Below are 16,423 nucleotides of genomic sequence, written 5' to 3'. Positions count from 1 at the left end.
ATACTGAATTGCCCTCAAGATAGACACACATACTGCAAGTGTCTAAATTCATTGTGCTTCTAGAAACAGATTCACATCACAAATCTGCTCCTGTATCGAGTGGTTTCATGCTCTTTGAGTCAGAATGTTTACTGCGTACTGGAACTCTGAAATTCAGCCCCTTTGGTTTTCAAGGCTTCATGCGGACTCATTCCTGGCCTTTGGTTTGTGCAGATTCTTATCACTCCAGTTTAGCTTTTGAGTTTGAGGTTTGAACAAATCCAGGAGCTTAGCTGCAAGTTGACAGCATTTGCCTTGTTTTAGTTTGAAAAATGGTCCAGGCTTGCTGAAAAGTTCATAAACATAATGTGAGTTTGGGTTTGCAACATAACCTGAAGGGTGCAAATGTTTTGCATTGTTTTGCTGTTTACATGCACTTTTTAAACTCTGCTTGATTGTAGTGGTTTTATAAAGCTTGCAATAGGCTGACTGTAGTAATGAAACACACTTACCCATTGTTTAAAATTTAAATTAGTTTTTAACCAATTTGAAGTTATTGCAGAGGAATGTAAAACATACAGAAATCTACCAGTGTAAGATGTGCTTTTTGGAGGATCAGAATTTTTAATAAGAGACCAAAAACAAAACAACAAAAAAACAGAACTAGGAGACTGGGATAAAAATAAAAAAAACCAGAACTAGGAGACTGGGACTTTAAAAACACCCTCAGTACTGTGTATGTGTAGTAACTATTTGTGAGTTGGCTTTTCAGTGAATTTTATGCTCATGACAATGGTGATACCATAGCACACTAGAAGACAGACATACTACACCAAAATGCTACAAAAGGCCCCGACCCTGCAAACACTAATGCATTCAAATCAATGGGACTTATGTGCGTAAGTGTTTGCAGGATCAGGGTCCAAGATGCCTCACATTATTTTGCCAATACCTCTCCTTAACTAAAGTGAGTCAAAACACTTAAAAACAATGTTGCAGGAAAAATTCCAATTCTGAAGTTTTAATTTTGTAGCATTTAAATATGTTTGATATGTGTGGTTTCTCTTTTTATATTTTTTTCCTGTTTTCCCTTTCCTTCCTCCCCCCAATCATTTTAATAAATTGATTTTAAAGACAGGAAAGGAGATGGGAAAAAGAAAAGTTTAAGTAGATATTGCAAACCAAAATCTACATTTAAAAAAAATGAATTTTATTTTACCAAAAATGTCTATTTTGAAAGCAGGCCATTTTCTAATTAAAAAACTTGTGAAAATGTTTAGCAAGCTCTAGTACTGATGTTCATCTACTTTAATACAAATAATTACAACAACACACACACTCAGAAAACTGCTTTTAATTAAACTATAAAGGTAAAGCAAAATCACAGAACAAATGTCAAATGTTTTTGGTAATGTCCTAATGGGCATTTGATCAGCAGATGAAGTAAATGCGTAAGATAAAATTTACGTTGAGAATTATACATTTAGCTAGATTAGAAATACTTGATTTTCCCTTACGGTATATATACTAGAGGTCTGTCTAGCTCTGTTTTAAATGTCTCAAGCAACAGAGCTTCCACTACTTCCTTTGGGGAACAAAAATATTCCACAAGCTGCTATACATCTCTGTTAGGAAATTTTTTGTGACATTCAGCAAAAATTCCTCTTTCATTTTTTTATTCCACCACTTCCTAATACATGTTATTGTACTATCCTAAGTAATTCTGCCATGTTGGTGTACACACCACCTTGAAATATTGCATACTATTATGCAGTCATCTCTTAGCTATGCTATTTTATTCAAATGCATCCCTATAGTCAAACCTTGCACACTCATGTAATAATCTTCAAACAAAATATGCTTTGTGAGATATCATTTGAAAACTAATAACTCACTTTACACAATAGTATCATGGTGAAAGTTATATATATGTGAAGTTATGAACATCAACTGAAATGATGACTGAAATATGTTTCGCAAAAAGAAAAGGAGTACTTGTGGCACCTTAGAGACTAACCAATTTATTTGAGCATAAGCTTTCATGAGCTACAGCTCACTTCATCGGATGCTTACCACACAAGTCTTGTGAGGGGATAAACCTGTTTCGCAAAGACAAAGGACAAGCTGATGCCTCTAGCCAGGTCAAGCTGATTGGCTGGTCAAATGGCCATTCTTTGGCAGAGGAGCGGGGCAGGAACAGATCAATCCGCATATTAACAAACAACAACCTGGAACCCCGAGACTCCATCTCTCTGTCCTCACAGTGGGAAAAAGTCTTTATCTAGGGGTAACCTTCAGGAAAATGCATTTCAAAGGGTGACTGGACTATAAAAGCGAGGGGTAAAAAATACCCCAGGGATTCTCTCTCTTTCACTGAAGATGACAAAAGAACCAGCCTTTGAATTTTGGGATGAGTTCCTACGTGAGTATTTCGTCAGCCCTATTGCTGGGAACACGAGGTAAAATTTTTACCTTGAACCAAGTCTGGTTGACTAAGTTTTAGCTAATAGAAAGCATTTTATCTTTACTTCTCTGGTAACTATTTTTTACTTTAATGCCTTATACCTGTACTCACTTAAAATCTCTCTCTTGGTAGTTAAATAAACTTGGTTTATTCTTTAATCACAATGAATCCAGTATTGTGTTTCAACTTGACTTGTGTGGTAACACCACTTAAAATAGCCAACTGTTAAATATTGGCCCCTTACGGGCAACAGAATGCTAATATCTCAGTTGTCCAAGAGAGGACTGGACACTGCAGAACTCACTTGTTTAGGGGGAAATCCAGGACTGGGAGTGTGTTGGGCTTACTTGGCAAGTGTTAACCAAGGCTGGTGGAAGCCAGAGTGCTACTGGAGTGTTGCTGGAAGGCTGTAGCTATACACAGACACTCAAGGTGTGACCTGCATGCTGTTTATGAGGGGCCCAGGTTGGGAGTTACAGCAGCAAAGCATTGTGAGGCACCCAACATTGCAGGGCAGGTGGTGACGCAGCCCCTCCCTAGTCTGGCTTTCACCCCAGGAAGCGATAGTTATACATATTTATCTATTAACTTTTCCTTTTGTCAACATCTCTAGCTTTAAGATCTTTTGTTGTTCTTTTCTCAGCTCCTTCCAATTTGTCAGTATCTTCCTGGAAGTGAGACTCATAGAATTCAATACAACATTCGAGGAACTTGAGCTATGCTGGAAAAGTGCTGTTAAGTCAAATCTGCTTTTGTAAAAAAGCCTCTTGGAATCTTTACTGATCACAGATATTCAGGAGCTCAGGCTTGTGTGTCAAAAACGAAACCACCAGTAGCACAGTGGCCCCCGTATTATGATTAGCGGAAGGCAGGCTTTTCTGGTTTTCACCAAAATCGAGAGAATTCTGGTCTTTGATGCCTAGAACATACCCCAAAGTTTTGTAGTGTTTCTTTTTCAAAAGTTATTGCACCACTGACAGACAGAAATACCATCAAGTTCAGTGTAAGGCCTCACTTTCCTTGACCAGCAATGACCTGACATCCTTTGTTTCAGTGGTCATTTCTGGAGCTATGTCTGCCAAACTGCACACAACATTGTAGGTGGAATAATAAACATGTGCCTTTTAATACAATTTCTTCTGCCTTTAGTGCCTCGTTTTTCATAAGGTTAAAAAAAAAAAGCTCAGCTTTCCTAATTTTGGAAGCAATGACAGCAGTAACTTTGTTTTGAAGCTACAGCAGACGTTTCATCCTTTAAGCTCAGGATGGCTGTGTGCAACTGCTTCAACTCCAGGCCATGGTCTTTGAAATCTTAAATGATCAAGAATACTTTTTGTCCCTGCTGCATGCTGCAAAGGAACAGATATCTTTCATGGTAAATTTAGTGAACTCCCATGTGCTTATCTGCCAGGAAAATTATTGTTTTTTTGACTGCTCTCTCACTGTAATACAAAATAGAGCGCTGTACCTCTGAGGACAGAAAACATGCTTTGTTTCAGAAATAATCAAGTACAATCAGTCTTCATGTCTCCAAAACAGAGACCCCCTTCTTTCAAGTGTAAAACCAGTCTTTCATCTGCTCTCAAGAGCATATGTTTTGAATCGTGATGGCTAAATGGCCACCATCTTTTACAAATCTAAGTATCACAGGTTTACTTAGCAGAGTTAACTCATTCCATGAAAATGTTCCCCTTCTACTGTAGTATTGAGAGATTCAGTTATGTGATTTATTACAAAGACTAGGGCTGTACCGTTGATCACTTCGATATAAATGGATGTATAATTAATATGTCTGCATATATGCCAGACCACCCCATCCCCATCAATTAAAAAAGGACTTTTTAAAGTGATCTATATATTTAAATAATGTGCCCAGCTCTATAGTATGTAGGCAGTGTACCAATCTATCAGACACACATCTTTTCAAGTGGATATTTTCTTTAGATACCTGTCTCCTGTCCTAGAGAAACATAGCTGTATCGCCTTACCAACTTTTTACAAAACCCATGCAAATTTAGCCATTAGGCTTACTTTGTTTTTTTAATTCTGGACCAGGAATATAATTTCCTCTTTCTACACAGTTCCTTTAGTAATTGTCTTTAAGCACCAGTAAAGAGATTGTAATGGAATTAGATGTCTAACCTTTGTTCAAATTTATCTTATTCCTTTTATTCAAAGTAATGTATTTCTTCATAACCTCCTATATTTACCTGGAAATTAGCACCTATTTGCTGAAACTGTATTAGAAGCCTCTTGTTTTTAGTAACATTTCTGAAGGACATGCATTAAAACAAAATAGTTTAGCAAAACTTACAACACATATAGAGCACCAACACCTACCTCCTTCTTTCCATAACATTTAACATATATTCAAAGCCAGTTTGCATACTATTTTATAGATAAACCACATTAAGCACACATTCAAACTACATTTATATTATCTGATAGATAAGTCACCCCCACACAAACACTAAGGGTTGTTCTTCAGCATTTTTTATAACATGCACAGTCTAACTTAAAGGAACTCTAAAAGTGCAAAATTAGCTAATATGCTCATGTATGAGACAAAATGCAAGCTTAGTTGATGTCAGAGTTGATAACACTTTTTTACTTCTCCGTCCACAAGCTATGCCCTTTCCATTAAAGTAAAGCTGTAACTCTTCCAGAATTTAAGGCATGGAACGGAGGTTAAACTTATTAAACTTGGATTTAATAAAATAAAACCAGCAGTGGCATATTAGAGAACCCTATATTCTAGTATTTAAGATACAATAGATACAAATCATGAACGTAGACACAAGCATCTACACACAAACACACACCACCACAAGACTTTTAAAGGTAGCCTGAAAAAACAAGGCACAGGGATAAAAAAATCTGATCTGGATTTTAAGGGGAAACTTTGACATGGGTTTGAAGTGTTTATTTAATGAAACCGTTTTGTGTCTGTTCATTGTTAGTTATCACGTTTTAGCATGGGTAAATGCATGTCATACAGCCTCCTCCAGCATTCTGTTCCCTCCCATCTCTCCTTCTCCCTTTGTTTTTCCAATTTTCTACTCACTTTTTCACAAGGGGTCAGAAAACGTAAACACCACCCACAAAGGCACCAGGAGGACTGGGCATACATACCAAGGCAAAACTGCAAGAGTGGTCATTTCTGACTGGGATGAAACACAGTCACTACTGAAATCCTTGTCTATACATGCTTAGGGATATTGTATAGAAGAAACTTAAAAGCAACCACAACTTTTCGTTGGACCCTAGAAGAGCAGCAGTAACTAAACAGGAAACCTAACAAGAACAATATGATTCACAGCCAGAGGCAGTGCATGCTGCCACACTGGTGCAAAAACTCCATGCCCAGACATTTTTGGACTAATAAAAAAGCCCTGTGAGATAATTAAAATGCAACATCTTTACATTTGTAGCTGCAAAAGAGAGACTTTTCCCCCATCTAATTTATCATCACTATGAACAGCATCAAAAATTAATTTTCTTGAGCTTATATAAACCTCTATACTGTACACAATGGCTTAAAAAGCATAACCTCTAGCTCACCCTTGTCCTACCTCACCTCCCCCAAACACTTGCATTTTGCATTTACTAGTGAGGAAGAAGTGAAATAAAAAATAACAACACAACATTTAAAAGAGATACTATTCCAGCCTTTCAAAAATACCATTGGCTTGTTTTTAAAGTTTTGCCTAAATGAACTGCTTAGCCTGCAAATACCCCCAAAGAAACAAAAGCTTCGCTAAATGCAGTTTACAAAGATAGAACATAACATCATTGTGTTATAAACATCATTTATAAGTTGTGAAGTGCTTCAGATTCCAGAGAATATAAAACTCCCTCATTTGCAGATGGGTTTTACAATAAAATAAAACTGTAAAAGACAAGCCATAGCTTTGTAATTGCATGAAGGAGAGAGATAAAGACTGACATGCCCCTGTCCTCTTCTCTTCCTGACTCTTCTTGTTGAACTCAAAATGATCATCTTAGCTTTAAGCATCCAACTTGGACTATTTTGGCTACAGAATGTGGATTTACAGGTGTAGCATGGGGTAGCTACACAGTACGATGTATTGTGGGTAGGAGGCTAACATACATGTTTAATTTGACATTATGGTCACAGTATTGACATTTTATTACCATGTCACAAACATGTAGGTATATCTTCTGTATAAACGTGGCAGGGTAGTTAACGTGTTAAATCATCAACATGGCTTTTTCTTTCAGAGATCCATCATGCCACACTACAAGCTCACGTATTTCAATCTGAGAGGAAGAGCAGAAATCATTCGCTATCTGTTTGCCTTTTCAGGCATAAAGTACGAGGACCACAGGATAGAACAAGCTGACTGGCCCAAAATCAAACCAAGTGAGTAGAACAGATTCTTGCATCCAAAGCTTTACAAGAAATCCCGTCAGAACACAAAACTGCATGGGATGGTGCTGATTTAGGATGGGAAGAATCCATACATGCTAAAACCTCTCAGGTGAAATCTTGGCTTCATTGTCATCAATGGGAATTTTGCTATTGACTTCAGTGAGGCCAGGATTTCATCCCTTGTCTCTCCACCAGGGAATACGAGTCCAAGGACCAGATCCTCAGTTAGTGTAAATTGGCATAGTTCTTTTATCTTCATTGAATATACTGACATCAGCTGGGGATCACGCCCCAAGTTTTCAATTGCTGTCAGCTAGGAACTGATGGAAGCAAGGTATGCATTAACACACTAAGGCTCTTAGGAAAAAATGGTTCCAAAGGGTACACTAAAGCCCTTAAACCAATTTCAGAAACAAAATGAAAATTAAAGAAGCAAAGAGGGAACTGCCCCTAGTGACCTGAAAAGTTCTCTAAGAGCGAAAGCAACAAGAGCGGCTGAAAAGGGAAAATGTTAAGAACACAGCCTTCCTCTGAAAAGCAATATACAGCCTACTGAGAAGCTAACAGTGCACAGAAAGCTACAGGGCTCCTTTGTGTTTACAGTTAAATTAACTTGAGATTGACATAGAATGAGAATAAAATGTCAAAAGGTCAAAGCAATGTCAAGTGTATACCAAGCCCTTTGTTTACATGGCATAGTTTCTACCCTTTAAAATTGTTTAATATCTTAATTCATCAGCAAGTCTTAGTCTGGAAAAGACTGACGTCAGGCTGGTAGTTTGGAGGTAAGCAATCAGAGGACTTGCCAATTTCCTCCATATTGTCACTTGAGGAAATTGGCTTCTATTGTTACCTCCCGAACAGATTGCTTTTGTACTTTCTATATGGGGGGAGGGGGGGTACACTTTAAGATTGGGGAAAATGTGGCTTTCCATTTGTAAAGTGGTACTTCCTGGAAGAAACACATGAGATGATCAGCACTGGCTTCCAAATTCTTTCTTGGTGCAATCAAAGGTTATTTTAGCCTATAAAACCCCAAATGGTTTGAATCTTGAATGCTTTAAACATCATTTTCTCCCTAAGTGACACTGAGATGTTTGCTATTAGCTGGGGTGCTCAAACTAAGACACCCCTGGCCAAAATAAGAAGGGGCACGAGGGGAACAGGGCAGAAATAGAGACACATTGTTTTCAGTGAGGGGCCTTGGATTTTGGAAACCATGTCTCCACCAGAGCCTGATTCTGTTGACCATCACGTCATGCAGTATAACTTGGGTGTCCCCAAGGCATTTTCAGGTAAGGAGGGGAGAAAAGTGGGTGGGAGTGATGGTCAGAGAGTTGGTTTTGGAGGTATTTAGGAGAATTTTTAGTGCTGGACTTTTTTCAAGTTGAATTTGTGTGTGTCCACAAATAAAGTTGGTTTACATTTTCTACACGTACCTAAAATTTTGGATAGGTGATTTTTTAAATAAGACTAAATAAAACGGATAATATAAATGGAGACTTAGAAATCACAAATGCATTTACAACTTAAAACATATGAAAATCAGACTTACTTGCCAAGTCTTGAGTTCAAACTGCTGTATCTCCCATGCAGCAGTTGAAGATATCACAAACACTCAAGCCAGTCAGGCAGTAGGGCAGAAAAATACTTTCCAAAATATTTTTAGTGTTCAGGACATGAAGCCATCAATGATGAAGCTTTTACATTATCCAGTGTCTGTTTGCCATTATGCCTGACTGCGGCCCATCTGCACTACCATCATCATGATCGAATGATAAGCGATGCAAGGTCTCTTGAAGAAGAAACTGGGAACCATGATTTCTAAGCTCTGTTCTTGGATCTGCCCTTACTCTAGTGCCTTGGGCAAATCACTTAACCTTTGTTTCTCAATCTGTTATATGAAAATAATACCAACTCCCCCATGCCCCCCCACCGGGGTGTTGTAAGGTTTAATTAAAATTGTAACATACTTTGGAAGTATATGTGATGAAAATTGCTATATATACACATTGATAATGTTACCATTATTACTATGACTCTTACATTGGATTCAGAGTAAATAAGACGTTTGGTAAAGTGCAGGGGGAGGAAGGCTCAGCTGGTGTCCAACTTGGGGCTAGATTCCCCAAACCCTCTGCTTGGAACTCCCACCGACACAGTGGAAAATCTGTGAATGGCAAAATCAGGCACATAGAGTGCTTCCTCAGGGTCACAAATTGTTTTAGAAATACAAGTAAAGAGAGAGAGGGAGGATTGGACATATAGTGGTGATTGTCATGGGAAACTCTAAGCCTACAAAAATAATTGGATAGACATCTGAAAATCCCACTTTGGCCAAGAGTTGGATCCTGAATCCCTACCTCTGGACAGCTCAAGGCTCACATCAATGAGACTGGGTGAGGGTGAGTTCATGCAGAGATAATGGCACCATTCCAGCTGCACTATGTAAAAAAAGAGTTGCATAATTTTCACATGTACCAGGAGCTAATTTAACACTGCTGAAGATATGGGTTTTGTCATAAGACCAGCCAGCAGCAGAATACTTGCTGAGTATGGGAAAATCTACTCCATAGGAAATAATAATAAGTTATTCACTCTTACAGTGTTTCTAGACATAGCATGGTGAAATGTGTCATGTTGTGTCACAAGAGTATATAAGTGCTGATGTTTAATGGATATTTAGGTACTCAAACAATACAATTTCCCCTCCACCCAAATACAAGTCAATTTGTCAGATTCAAGGTTCATGTGTGTGAGGAGAGTATAGCTCAGTGCTTCTCTGATGTTGTTTGGTTGTATTGCAATTTATGCAATAAATATAACTTCAAGTTGCACGTACATAATTATCAAGAGCTATGGGTAGTAAAAGGTGGCAATGCTGAAAGTGTCAAATCACAAGAACTCTCAAAGAACTCCCCAGCAAAAAAAACTCAAATAGCCGTTCTAGCCAACTCTGCAGGCAAACCTTCCTTCCCATGCCCTCACAGCCAAAAGCCTGAATAAATAGGTAGGTTCAGTCATGTAAACTTGGGCCCTGCAGAGGAATCAAATGACAGTCCTTCAATGCAATTGCACTGCCTCCAACCTCAACAAATAAAAATCTAGACTTTTCTACCTCAGCTGATTTTAACCATCAGGATGGAGCACAAAGAGGCAGTCTTTTAGCCAGGGCCTAAGCTGTACAGGGTTTTGTCTATCAGAACTGTGGTAATTCTAAGAATAGAATATAGAAACAAACTGGAAGCCAGTGTAGTTTTCACAACACACGTGTAAAACTCTCCATGTAAGAAACAGAACCACATTCTGCACGAGCTGAAGTTTCTGAAGTGTATTTTGTTTTTACTAGTGTCAAGACATAATTAGCGAATGTAACATAATATAATACAGTAATATAAATAAACAAGACAGTCAAAAGAAAATAAGTTTGGCATGAAACAAGATCCAAATTAAATATTCCATCTTGTTTTTTAATTGTTTGAAAACCTCTCTGTGAAAAATGTCAAATCAATATCTTCATTCAAAACGTTCTGATTCAGATGAAACCACAATTTTGGATGGAACACTGTTCTATCGAAAAAAATTTCCACCAGCTCTCCTTAAAACTGGTCTGCCACAGACTTCACCTACAAAGAGAATACTGACATTACCAGAACATATGCCCATGTAAATCATGGGCTGTACGTTCCTTCTTATCCCCTCATTTCAAACTGCCTCGCCTAAAAGTAGAAGCAATAAAAACTGCTATGTCCTGGTGTTTCAGTTAAGCCTCCCCAATAAATCCTGGATAAAGCAAAGCCACAATGCTACATAATCACTGAAAGACTTTCTGCTCTAAAATACCAGCTTCACAGTTGTAATGATAAGATGACCGCATCAGCTCCAGTGACTAGCTTTTACCACTGATACGAGCCAACAATTAGGAATTACACTAGTTATGTGGTTATCATGCTAGATTTCCTCATTCACATCTGCAATAGTTTGTATCACAGTTCACACAGGTCTTTAAATATTAGGAGACTTTGGAAGACTACAAACATTAGCAGAAGGAGATGCAGCAGCAGTGCGGTGCATGGCTTATTTGCATCTCTCTGAAGTATTAATTTCATTCAGACTAGACAATAAATCCTACATAGCTCAAAATGTTTTGTGCAGATTCCCTTTTTAAACACAAAAATTATATCTGAAAAAAATAGTCTATACAATATAGCAGAGCTGTGTATTTTTGGTTGCTACAAATTATGTAACTCTAATATTGAAAATAGGTTGGGGGAAAGCACAGAAGCTAAATTTCCACGGATGACCACATACACAAGAACATGCATGCATTTCTACACTTAATTCTGTGAACAAATCAGGGCCCAATTGTGAATGCTGACATCAGAAATCAAGCCCACAATCGGACTCAAACTATGCTTTCAAGGGAAGAAAAAGGTTGAGCTATCCAGGGGAAAGAACAGCATCTCTTCTCTCCTCCCATTATTGTAGACAAGGGACAGATCTTCTGATTCAGAGTCTAAGGGAGCTCCTCAGAGAACATTTCAGATTTTTAAAAAAAGTTTGGAAAACCACATCCACAGGGACCATAGCCATGGAAGCATGAAAAACCACAAAGTGGAATTTTGCTTCATTAATGAAGATGAGCCAAGAATTCTTATAAGACCTTTTTTTTAAAAAACGAAACAAAACAAAACAAAAAACCAAGCATGGGACAAAAAGTGTACTCTCCATCCTGTCTCACAAGCAAAGATATTACTGAAAAATAGCATGCATGTATCTGTGTAGAACAGAGTTTGAAACCTTGTCCCTTGCCCAGAGTTAGAATTCATTTCAATTCTCCTCCTAGGAAGACCAAGGCAAACAAACACTGCAGGATGTTAAGAGTTAATCTTAACATGCAGAACAGTAATTTAGAATACTGTAGCTTTTACTTTTGAACAGGATTAAACAGTATGATGTAGCAGTGTGTGTGATTTTGGAGCGGCCAATTTTGCCAATCTTTGAGCATTTCTCTTAACTCAATATTACTGTTCAGCAGCTTTGGCTAGACAATTCATTCTTTACTTCTAATGCTATTCTCTCTCTCTCTCACTCTTTCGTCAATTACTATGATGTGTTCTCAGTGCACCATAAACATGAAAGCTTTGCATGGTTTGGTTTAGGTACTTTGACAACAAAATGTCTATAAACATACATTTCATTTATTTCCTTTTGTCACCAGTCAGACAATCTGCTGTAGGATTTCAAAATAGCAATTTCAGGAAAAAATTCTGTAACTTCAATATTCAGCAAATATTAGAAGACCGGTAAACAAGCAAAGCTATGTAAATGCAACTCTTCCGGGTTGCTTTTCAATAGAGCTGGCAAGAAATAGGAATCTCCATTTTGCAGGAAATGCCAAGTTGCCAATGTTTAGTTCTGTATGGAAATTTCTGACAAAATGGAACAATCCATTTCACTGTCCAGCCCGCTTGCCTCCCTGCCAAGTGGACATTCATGAACTGGGAAGTCCTAGGGCTGGCAACTGGGGAACCAACCGGGCAGCCAGGACCCTGACTGGTTTCCTGCCAGCCTGACCAGCAGGCTGCCAGTATACCAGGCAGGCTGGCCAGTCTGTCAGTCTATTTGGTTTCCAACAAAAGTATCAATGGAATCAACACACTCGCATAGAATGTTTCTATTCCATCAGATCAGCATTTTCCAGCCGAAAACTGTTGCACTGGAAAAACTTTACCCGGCTCTCCTCTTCAATGCCTGCTCAGGGCTAGCACAGACCACCTTTAGGCTAATATCCCAAAAGCGGGAAAGGTAGTGCGTGTGAGACATTGGATCCAGATGAGCTTCCAGTCCTTTTCGGAGCCCCGCAACAGTTGTTATAAGCAAATAAAGCGTAACACTTACTTAACACTTGATTTTCGACACGCTGTACAAAGCTTAATTGTTATTAATTTGGGATTCCAGGTCTGATGATTTAGGGACAAATCCTGAGAGAAGCTGACCCCTGCAACTCCCTTCGAACTCAATGGAATTATAGGTTTCAGAGTAGCAGCCATGTTAGTCTGTATTCGCAAAAAGAAAAGGAGGACTTGTGGCACCTTAGAGGCTAACCAATTTATTTGAGCATAAGCTTTCGTGAGCTACAGCTCACTTCATCGGATGCATTCAGTGGAAAATACAGTGAGGAGATTATATCCTCACTGTATTTTCCACTGAATGCATCCGATGAAGTGAGCCGTAGCTCACGAAAGCTTATGCTCAAATAAATTGGTTAGTCTCTAAGGTGCCACAAGTCCTCCTTTTCTTAATGGAATTATAGGCTGTCAGTGCCTCTCGAGATTTGGCCTGAACTCATCACACATGCAGACTCAGCAAGCACTAGGCACCCCACCTGTCAGCCTATCTCCTCTTGATTGCCAGTCTCTCTTCCCTGCATGAAGCCTCTCTGAGCTCCATGGTAAATCCACCCTGACAGCCTGCCTGACCTGCTGATGAGACCTGCCTCGTCACTACTGGGATCAACCAGGAACTTGCAGCAGGGGAAAGCATTTTGCATAGTGAGTGCGAGAAGGGAGATAGATACAAGAGTGGGCAGACTCTCCTGTTTGGCACAGGCACAATCCTATATTCTTAACCTGATTCTGACTCTCAGCAGTCAAGAGATCCTTCCCATCTCCCCAGATGGTGCCTCTTGGCAGCCACCAAAACCTTCCAGAGTAAGTATTCATGTCCCACCTGGAAATCACCCAGTTTCCAATAGTTTAGATCCACCAGGAAAGTTCCGAGTTCACAAAGGGTTGAAAATACTGCCAGATCAAGAGGCTGGGGTTGGTGTTTTGGCTAAAGAAAAAAAAGTGGGTGGTTTGGATTCAGGCTCCATGGTATTTGAACCAACAAAGTTGAGGGTTGGAGTGGAAAGTCAGGGTAAAATGATCTTGTTTCGACCTGTCCCAAATTAAAATAATGTAAATTGCCAACCAGTGCTAGAGAGGAATGCACTTCAAATGTAGGTGCAAAACGTGGCTACCTGCAACTATAGCCTGTCAAGTTATTTGGCTTTATCTGAAGCCACATCTAGATGGGAATTTTTTATTCTGACTCTAATCTTTATAATTCATTGAACCAAAATCCCAGGCCCATACACTCCCCAGCTGTGGGGCATTTGGATTAAGCGATGAATCTGGATTAAGCAATTTGAGCTCACCTCGTATCATTCTTGTCCATTTCAATAGGTACAGAAATGTAAATCCGGAGACACAATCTCTTCATTCTAGATCCTTCAGAACTTGGGAAACAAAATTGGCAGAGAGGGTTCAGATATAAACATACAATTTAAATGATAGAATTGAAACTATTTCAATCACTAGCAGAAATGTACTCAATTCAAGACCTAAAATGTCACAGAATAGACTCTCTTAAAAACGTTTAAAAATTCCTTGGCATAGAATACACTGAAAAGGAATGGGTGTTACCATTTCATCATGTCATAAAGCTACTAACATCTGCAGTGTGTTACGTGAACAACTACAGTTCAAGGGGAAAGCAATGACAATTAATAGCCACTTTGTAGAAGCAGCATGGAATATTTTTATGTCATGCACTGCTAAATATTTACCATCTCTTCAGGGAATGCTCAGAGGTTGGAAGTGTGGTTGAAAGGTCCAGAGGGAAGTTGCTGAGTGGGTGATTATTGTGATGAAAATTAATTCTGCTGTCATAAAACAGATGAATCTTTGGAGATTTAGTGTCTGACAGCAGAAAGCAAGCAAGAATTCCTCAGGGGATGCTCACCCTTTTTCCTGAATGGCTCTTGCTGGAGTGATATAAAATAGCTTTACAGAACACCACTCGGGCTCTTGGTGAACAGTCACTTTAAAAAGAAACACGTATTATAGTATTACTTGTATTAGGGTAATAGCTAGATGGCCCAACTTCAGTCAGGGCTCCATTGTGTCACAAACTCATTTCAAAGGATAGCTCCTGCCCTAAATAGCCTACATTTTACATTCACAAGATGGACGGGCTCGGGGGAAAGAGTATTATTCCCTTTTTTTGCAGAAAGAAAACTGGGGCACAGAGAGATTAAGTGGCGTGCACACAGTCACATGGGAAATCTACAGCAGAGCCAAGAACTGAACCCAGCTTCCTTGAGTCCCAGTCCAGTCCCTTCAACACAAGACAATTCTTCCTCTATTGGCTTTATAAAATCCTTCTCAAAAGTGAAATTTCCTTCCATTTACCCCTTCCAGCAAATTCTCTCTCTAAAACATTTCTGACATCAAATATTAATTAAGCATTTGTTTCCCAGGGCTCAGTTTAAATAAACATCCACTTAACCGCAAAGAAACTGATGCTATTCTTGATTTTGGGAGGTTGTCATTTCAACAGACAACACAGCAAACAATGCTGAATGTAACTGTTTGTCAGTCTCTAGACAACCCAAGTACCCTGTTTCAGAGACAAGTTAGGCTGCTGGCATTGCACCATAACTGAATGAAGCTCTGGGGTCCATGAGAAAGCTTAAACACAGACGCATCCTGGCTTGGACTCCAGCAGCTCTAGAAACAGTTTTAATACTAAAAAAAAATGGTATAGAGGCGGAACAGTTCATGTCAGGAGTGCAAGCCCAGGGAAGGGAGGAGAAAGGTGAAATCACACATGGGAAAACAGCTGAAATGAAGGATTGGGATCTACGTGGAAAAGAAGAGTGGACACCAGAAAGAGGGGAAGGGTATGAGACGGAAGGGAAAGGGAAAAGAAATAAGACTAGTCATATTGATTTACCTTCTCTGTCTCCTTTCCTGGTCAATAGCAGGAAACTATCTTAAAAAGTCTGGCCCAGAAAGGGAGTTGGGTCTCCAGGGTCCAGCCACAGGAGGTAGCTTGAAAACTAGGAGGCTGCTGAGGGGCACAGAGCCCTTAGGAGAGCAGGTTTATGCCAGGAGAAGCTGCAGTAGCCTGTGGGAAAGGGCTGTGGGGTGATGATTGTGGGGCATTCGTCATGCACAGGTCAACTGTCTGTTATCAGGAGCCATGTAGGAACCACAACCAGGAAGCATAACACAGGTGATGTCTAATTGCTTTTGTTGAAATGGACTAAAAGCGGAATCCCAGTTACAAGGCCTGAGGAGCCTTAACCCTGTCTATTGGGCTGCCCCTAAAGGGCCAAGTAGGGAGCAGTTCTTTATCATTTGTTATGAGTGAGAGGTTGTACCTTGAGTTTGAAAGACCTTCCTTTCTGTCCCCCTAGGAAACAATCCTTTCCTTGAGCAACAGGCCTAAGTGTTTATTGGGAGTCACCAGGTGCTAGAGTCTTCAGGAGCTAGCCGATGAAACACCTTCACAGCTTGTATCTGAGCTGAGGCACACCCAGCTCCAAACTTCTGAGGTGCACTCAATGACTTAATTGGGTGGCAATATTATTGACTTGCAGAGGGGCTATGTGGGATTTAGTTCAGTACAGAATTCAGGGCAGTGTGCCACACCCAAAAACAAAGTGTAATCAGGAAATGAGCAAAAACAGGGAAGTGCACACAATTAGCTACTGAAAGCATACATTAAAAATAGCTAAGAATTAGAGGAAATAATTT

The 16,423-nt window shown here is 39.4% G+C and overlaps 1 protein-coding gene across 2 annotated transcripts in view; it reads left to right on the top strand.

Annotated features, from left to right (window-relative positions):
- Nucleotides 1-16,423, top strand: part of HPGDS (hematopoietic prostaglandin D synthase) — a 59,065-nt gene that overhangs the window by 12,968 nt on the left and 29,674 nt on the right. For both annotated transcript variants that reach the window (XM_077815036.1, XM_077815037.1), the window contains one exon: nt 6,686-6,827. In XM_077815036.1, coding sequence (XP_077671162.1) covers nt 6,695-6,827 — 133 coding nt within the window. In that variant the 5' untranslated portion in view covers nt 6,686-6,694. The remainder of the gene's footprint in view (nt 1-6,685; nt 6,828-16,423) is intronic.

The sequence above is a fragment of the Eretmochelys imbricata genome, chromosome 4, assembly GCF_965152235.1.
Source record: "Eretmochelys imbricata isolate rEreImb1 chromosome 4, rEreImb1.hap1, whole genome shotgun sequence".
In the NCBI taxonomy this organism is placed as follows: Eukaryota; Metazoa; Chordata; order Testudines; family Cheloniidae; genus Eretmochelys; species Eretmochelys imbricata.
The sequence above is the reverse complement of the archived record's forward strand: the minus strand, read 5'-3'. Positions and strand labels throughout refer to the sequence as shown.